Raw genomic sequence first — 7,872 nt, 5'->3', positions numbered from 1 at the left:
CTGAAGCTTCTGACCTCTAACCTTTTTATTTCCTTCATAAGTGACCTGAAGAAGATCCCATGCTTGTTTAGCCGTGTCACAATGGCTGATTCTCACCCTCTCCTTCTTGGATAAAGCTGTGTATAAGGAATTATGTGCCTTGAAATCACAACTTCTATTCCGAACCTCCACTTCTGTCCATTCCTTCCTAGGCTTAAGAACTCTTGCAGATGTCCCTTCTACTTTCTTTGAGTCTTCAGCCTTGGTGGGGTGTTCCCATCCAGTCTCAACTATATTCCACATATTTTCATCATGAGAGTAGAGGAATGCCCTCATCATGATCTTCCATTGTGAGTAATCTTCACCATCAAACAAAAGGGGGCAATTTATCGAACTGGAGGCTCTGTTATATTCATGTTCCATCCTTGACCACGGATCAACTAAAAAGCTTTAGAACCTGCTCTGATGCCAAGTGAAAATACAAGGACAGAATGTGTTTTTCTGGAAAATGGGGATTGCAAGGCACGTATCAATCCGTACTGGACAGAAACCACAAATAACCAACAAAACACCAGATTTTTGGTTACACAGTGAAAATCTCAACTTTTGAGATTAAAAACACTGCGGGGCTCTTACTCTTGAGAGCCCAAAATAAGAATTAACTTATGATGAAGGATATGTTCTTTACAAACTTGAATAGTACTAGCTCGGCTACAATGATTAGATGAAAACTAATACCAAGTTTGTCTTCGTCTTGAACTCCTTCTTCACTTGAACGATCACCAAATATTGCTCTCCTTTCTTCACAGCTCCTCTACTGATCTCAAGAGAAGCTATGCATATGAAACAATGATCAAGAACACTTAAACATGGACCAAGTGTTTTGACTCTTGTGAAGACTCAATTACAAGCAAGCATGCAAGACACCTAACAATATTCTTGCGTTTTTTCAAGAGACCTACCTTCTGACTGTGTATCTTTGTGTATATATGATTGACCAATGGCAAACTACAATGCCCAAGATTCTACCCTAATTCTCCTTTAATTAGGAAATAAACTTTCCATATAAGAAATCCAACAAATCTTAAGGAAAATCAATTACACAATTTGTAAACAGAAAAATATCTTTAAATAAGGAATATTAAACCCCAAAGATACTTTCCTAGACCAACCACTAATCTACCATGTATGCATGGATGCAATTACCTGAGATTCTCTTGGATCAGCTTGGAGGATACTTCACCGTTTTGTATGGGAATGCCAATATACCAAGTTGGTCAAAACTTGTACCTACAAACACGAGAGAGGTTCAAGAGAAGAAAAAACATGAAGAAGATGACTTTGAATCAACACAGTTTGTTCTTCATCGATTGTAGATATGCAGGTACAGGCATGAACCTGTTCAACACAGCAATTTGCATCCCTCTTCACTTGATTTGCTAACCTTATTGTGATGTTCGTGTAGGAATTCATTAGCTGCAAACAAGACTCATAACTCGATCTAGTGGGATCTTGACATTTAATTGTTCATACACAGATCTCCTGATTCACCATGAAGGCAAAGTCGGTGGAGGAGGCGGAGGGCGAGAGCAGTGGGTGACCCCACGGCGAGAAAAAAAGGAAAGGTCGAGTTTGAAGGGTTGCGTTTCCAATCTCAGAAGGTATAGAACCAGTAAGACTGTACGTTTCCCGCCATTCGGAGGGTCACTAAAGTTGGGGACTGTCCCCAATTTTTTTCGAAATTTCATTAGAAAATGCAATGTGGCTCGAATCTATAAATTTAAGATTCGGATAAACACCAAAGTCTTCAGATATTTTGCCAGTAAATTGGTTCCCATTAAGATGGATTCTGAATAAGCTGGTGAAGTTTTTAAAGCTTTTGGGGATTGTACCAATCAAATAGTTGGTGTTTACAGAAAAATTAGTAGTAATCCACCTTGGCAAATGTTTTGAGGCAAACAACCAACAAAACTGATTTGTGTCCAAACTGAGTTTAATTAACTTCATAAGCTTTCCTATCTTTTGGGGGACTGAGCCGGAAAGTTGGTTGTCATAGAGGATTAAGAATTCCAAGTTGCTCAAGTTGCCGAATGAAGTGGGAATGGAACCATTGAGTTGATTCTTACCTAATTCTAGCTTAACAAGAGATTTCGAATTCCCTATCCCTCTAGAATTAGGAGAATTCTTGGGTACCTTGGTGTTTGCCATACCCTCATTTTGTTAAATATTTTGGACCATTGGATTAGTAATATATCCAATGGTTCAAAATATTTAACACATTGGTAACTTGTTTAGCCCTTAGCCTTTCCAATTTTTTTTTTTTCCTTTAGTCTATATTACTAATTAATTTTATCATTAGCGAATTAATGTTTGATTAATGCTTGTTATCAATGGACAATTACACAATCGAAAATTAAGTTTTTTCCTTATTAAAAACAAAAACTTTTTAACCTAAGCTCGCAAAATTAGTATTAGTTAAGTAGTCTTTATTACCAATTAATTATATCATTAGTAGTTTCCTTAACCAAATATAATTCTTTTTACATGCATTTTACGACAACCACAACAATTAGTGTAAAAATAGATAATATTTGTTTTAAATGTAGTCAAATGAGAACCTACTTTAGGACCTATTTACTCAAATGAGAATCTACTTTACTCTAATGAGAACCTACTTTACTCTAACAAATACCTTATTTACTTTAATGAGGATTTTTTTTTTCTAATTACCACATGTGTCACACGTTACATGAGTCCTCAGAGTGGTAAATATTATATAAAATATAACATGTATGAGAAATGTTAATGCCCATAGATTTACCCGTCCTCATTTGTGTAATAAAGTTCTCCCTTGCGTAATTAAAGTAGTATATTGTGTAATGTCCATCGTCGAATTAGTAATTACTTTTAATCGACGTAATTTACCACAAACTTCAACAATTGATGAAAAAACGATAAGTTTTGTTCTAATTATAGTAATTACTCCACCTACAACCTATGTACTAGTTTATGGATAATTTCACAAGTGTGACAATAAATTTGTTGTCAGAGTGGTAAATCTTTATGTTTTTATCATTAATGAAATGATTACTACAATGACTACACATTTTACCACAACCACAACAATTGATGTAAAAGCGGTAACTTTAGTCCTATTTATAGTAATTACTCAACCTAAACTAATGTACTAATTTATGGACAATTTAACAACTGCAACAACAAATTTGTTGTCAAAGTGGTAAATCTTTATATTTTTATCATTAATGGAATAATTACTCAATGACTACATATTTTACCATAACTCACAACTAATGGTGTAAAAGCGGTAACTTTTATTCTGATTGTAGTAATTACTTCAAAAACTATACAATTTACAAGATTACCAACCATTTTACAATTCCGACAACATTTGTGTTGTGAACATGGTAAAATTAAAATTAGACCAAAAGATATGTAACAACTCAGTATTGTAAGGAGCTTCTCCACTTGATAATCAAGGTTCTCCATTTGATAAAAGTTGTCCAAATATGATATTTACATCTTGGACCACTCAATTACAATAACCACAACAACTGTTGTCATAAGTCGTAATTGTAATTCAACTATGTGTAATTTATTATTTTGACAATACTTGTTACATGATTTTTAACAATGTTACGTATCAAGAAAGAGTGTGTTGTTAATATGGTAAATTTTATTTTTAAAAATAACACATGTCGATATTTAATTGGGTAACCTGTTAACCAATTCAGTAGGTTTCCACTATATTAATTTACTAAAAGTAAATAAAAAAAAAAATAAGGGTATGACATACATCAAGGTACTCTAGACGACCCCCTAGAATTAATGGTGCCGGACAGGTTATTTCTAAAGAGAAGGAGAATAGTAAGGTTTGTGATATCACCAAATGTTGTCTGAATTGACCCAATGAGATTGTCTTCCCTGATTCTAGACGCAGAAGATGTTTCAAGTTCCCAATCTCTCTAGGAATAGCATCAAAAAGTCTATTTTTATACAGGTAGAGAACCCTAAGATTTGTTAGAAGACCGGTTTTAGGTGGGATTCTCACGGTGAACTGATTTTCGGAGAGGTCAAGATAAATGAATTTGGAGAGGGAACTGATTTGAGGTGGGATGACAACGAAGAGTTTATTCAAGGTGAGGTTAAGATATTCAAGATTGGGAAAGGATAGGAACAAATTAAAGTTCATGCAGCGTACCTTGTATAGTAGAATTGGCAAATCCAAAACATAAGCCTTGCCAATTCTAGTATACAAGGTATGCATTTGCCAATTCTACTATACAAGATATTCAAGTTATTGATAAGAACAATATTGCTATAAATTAAACCGAATTTTCCAGCAAGCACTAGTCCTATAATCCAATATACATGTTGTCCACTGAGTTTAAGAATTTTAATGGTAGAAGAAAAATGAATCGTTTAGGCTACCATAACCCAAACCCAAAAACTTTCACATCTCACTTACAAAGCCAATAGGATTATTGTCTTACTTGGTTCACAGTAGCTAGAAGAGAACACAATAGTGTAAATGTTGAACCATGCAATTATACAAAGAAATCTTTGATTTATTTTATCTTTACATGTACATAGACAAAACATTTTGAACAATAATGCAACCAAGTTAAAGCATATGAGCAAATAAGTGAAATTTAGGAAAGAAAAACATTCTCAGATAGCCAAATCCAAACCATCGAAAGCAAGCAATTCACCTAGTTTTATCATACGTAATGGCTTCGTCAAATGTAGCCTCTGATGAGTTTCAAATTTTTGAGAAACTTGTTTCATTGTTGGACGAGATCGAGGACAGGAATTCAGGCTTGCAAATGCTATCTTTATAAGCGAGAGCACTTCCCCTGCAACTTGATGTGTTGGAGGGGAAATTCGTTGGTCGAAAACATCCACAACTGGCATTGGATGGGCTGGTAAGGCAGTTGATGATGACGACGACGACGACAACCCCGATGATAGGGATGAGAGAAGATCTCCGGGATGTCTTCCCATAACTATCTCCAATGCCACCACTCCAAAGCTATAAACATCACACTTCTCATTTACTACCATTGTATATGCCAGCTCTGCTCACAGAACACACACACACACACACACACACATAAATAAAGATCATTTAGTTAAGTCAGCAAGGTTCTAAAAGGAATCATTTGCCTAAAAACAAAAGCATAAATTTTGTTAGATAGTATGGGGAGCAAAGAAAAACTTTATTACCTGGTGCAATATATCCATAGGTGCCTGCAAGGGCAGTCCAATTAGCTGAGTCTGGGTTTAAGAATTTAGCAATGCCAAGGTCTGAAACACATGCCCGATACTTTGCATCCAACAAAACGTTCTTGCTCGATATGTCCCGATGTACAATTGGTTTCAAGCAATCGTGGTGCATGTAACACAAGGCACTAGCTACACCTTTCACGATATTCAACCTTTTACTCCACCCCAGTTCTTTAGCTTCCTCATCTTTGCTCAATACTCTAGCCAAACTACCCTTTTCAAGATACTTATACACCAAAAATGAGTGTCGCCTATGTGAACAGAAACCATAAAGCTTCACAATATTTCGGTGACGCATCTCAGTTAGTGCCCTAATTTCATTCAAGAATGCCTTCTGAAGATTCTTGTCATCATCGCATAGCAAATGGAGTTTCTTCACGGCCACTGTGCAAGTGGATGACAAAGTTGCTTTGTAGACACTTCCCTGTTCTCCTTGCCCTATGCAATGCATGGGATCAAAATCTTCTGTTGCCCTTACGATTTCCTTAAACATCATCTTCCCATCAAACTTTAATATAGAAAAAGAAATTTCGTCATCCCTGTTTCTTTCTTCTAGATGCTTCTTTTTCCTTTTTGGTACAAAAGCAAATATAAAGGCTAGAAGTGCAATTGCTCCAAGAACAAGGAAGATAATCAAAAGTACGAGTTTATGGTCCTTTTTTGGGCTTTCATTATTGCAGAGTTGCAAAAAACTTGAGTTGTCACACAAGCCTTTATTGTCTTGTGATGCTTCTGGATGAGTAGCTTGAAATGCTTTGATGTTGGGAAGTGGACCTTCCAAGTGATTGTAGGATATGTCAACATACGTTAGCCCATGCATGTCTTCCATACTTGTTGGAATGTAACCAGAAAGATTGTTATGGGATATATTAAGTATCTTCAGACTCTGCATGTTGCTAATATCTGATGGTATCTGACCTTCAAGTGCGTTAAAACTCAAATCTAGTTGGGAAAGATGAATTAACTTCCCCAACTGAAATGGGATTGCTTGACTGAACTTGTTGGTGCTCAAGTTCAAGTAATTTAACTTGAGAAAGTCACCTACGAAGCTTGGAATTGAACCATTGAATTTGTTTGCTGACAGATTAAGATATTCTAGATCAGTCAATGATTTAAACTCTGAAGGGACACGACCTGAAAGTTGATTGCCATCCAACATCAGGTTCACCATTGAATTTAATCCCCCGAACTCCTTTGGAATTGTCCCGACTAAACCATTTGATGAAAGATCCAGCTCATGAATTTGGGTTGCATTTCCAATCTCAGCTGGTATAGAACCAATAAGGTTGTTTCCTGCTATTCGTAGGGTTGTTAAATTTGGGCTCAATCCCCAATTTGGCGAGATTTTTCCATAGAATTGATTATTGCTCAAATCTATAAAATTGAGACTCGGATAAACACCAAAGTCTTCATATATGTTGCCTGTCAATTGGTTCCTTTCAAGACGAACTCTGAATAAGCTCGTGCAGGTTTTCAGGCTTTTGGGTATTGGACCAATCAGATGGTTGGAGGATGCTGAAAAGTTTATAAGAGATCTAGCTCGGCAAATGTTTTGTGGCAAATAACCCGAAAATTGGTTGTTATCTAATTCCAGTACTGTCAAACTTTGGATATTCCCTAGGTTTTGAGGGATGGAGCCAGAAAGCTGGTTGTCACTTAGGTGTAAAATTTTCAAGTTATGCAAGTCACCCAACGTTGTCGGAATTGAACCATTGAGTTGATTAGCATTCAACTCTAGATGCACCAAAGATTTCAGGTTCCCTAACTCTTTTGGAATGGTGTCAGAGAGATTATTTCTGTAGAGATAGAGAAAGGTAAGATTTCTGAGTAGACCGATTTCTGGTGGAATTCTCCCGAAGAACTGGTTATTGGAGAGGTCAAGATGGAGGAGTTTGGAGAGGGAACTGATCTGAGGTGGGATGACATCAAAAAGTTTATTCAAGCTGAGGTCAAGATATTCGAGATTAGGGAAGGATGAGAATGAAAATTCATGTAGCATACCTTGTATACCGGAACTGGCAATGGTTATGTTGGTGACACTTCCAGCGGCATTGCATGAAATACCAGTCCAAATGCATGGGCTTTCGTTTGCTTTGGGGTTGTTGGAAGAATTGGTGGTATTCGTATCAGTAGTCTTGGGAAGGTAAATCCAATCCTTGAGCTGGTTATTATGGGAGGTTTGATTTAGAAAGCTGGCTTTCCATTTCAGAAGAGCCTCTGCTTCAGTAGTTGAACTAGCAGAAGCAAAATGTGAAAAGTAGTTTTGCGATGAAAGTAGGTGAACATACAAGAAAAGGCAGTAAACTAGAGGGCATACTTTTTCAAAAGTTAAAGATCTCATAGCTTTTGTTTAATTTGTTTGGATATACAGACTCCAAAGTATGTTGTAGCTGTTAAACCCAATAGGCTTTATTTATAGGCTTTTTACACATATCTTCTTTCATCAATTGTGGTTCTTATTTTTTGGGGTATACTTAGAAGTTCCTAATACTCTTGATCGAGTCAAAGTCCCAAGTACAGCTTCGAAGAAGGCTGGAAAGGAGGAAAAGAGTGAAGAAATCTCCAAGCCGATGAGCCACTGATTTGTTC

At 36.4% G+C, this 7,872-nt stretch overlaps 1 protein-coding gene across 1 annotated transcript; it reads right to left on the bottom strand.

Moving 5' to 3' along the window:
* Positions 1–4,430: 4,430 nt before the first annotated feature.
* On the bottom strand, positions 4,431–7,653 carry LOC133746017 (MDIS1-interacting receptor like kinase 2-like). The gene is made up of 2 exons (XM_062174175.1): positions 5,224–7,653; positions 4,431–5,075 (listed from the first exon to the last, which is right to left on the bottom strand). Exons 1-2 carry the CDS (start codon positions 7,622–7,624, stop codon positions 4,669–4,671), a joined length of 2,808 nt encoding a protein of 935 aa, XP_062030159.1. The 5' UTR covers positions 7,625–7,653; the 3' UTR covers positions 4,431–4,668.
* Between the last annotated feature and the right edge of the window lie 219 nt (positions 7,654–7,872).

This window comes from Rosa rugosa, chromosome 4 (assembly GCF_958449725.1).
Source record: "Rosa rugosa chromosome 4, drRosRugo1.1, whole genome shotgun sequence".
Lineage (NCBI taxonomy): Eukaryota > Viridiplantae > Streptophyta > Magnoliopsida > Rosales > Rosaceae > Rosa > Rosa rugosa.
This window is presented reverse-complemented; position numbering and strand designations above follow the sequence as displayed.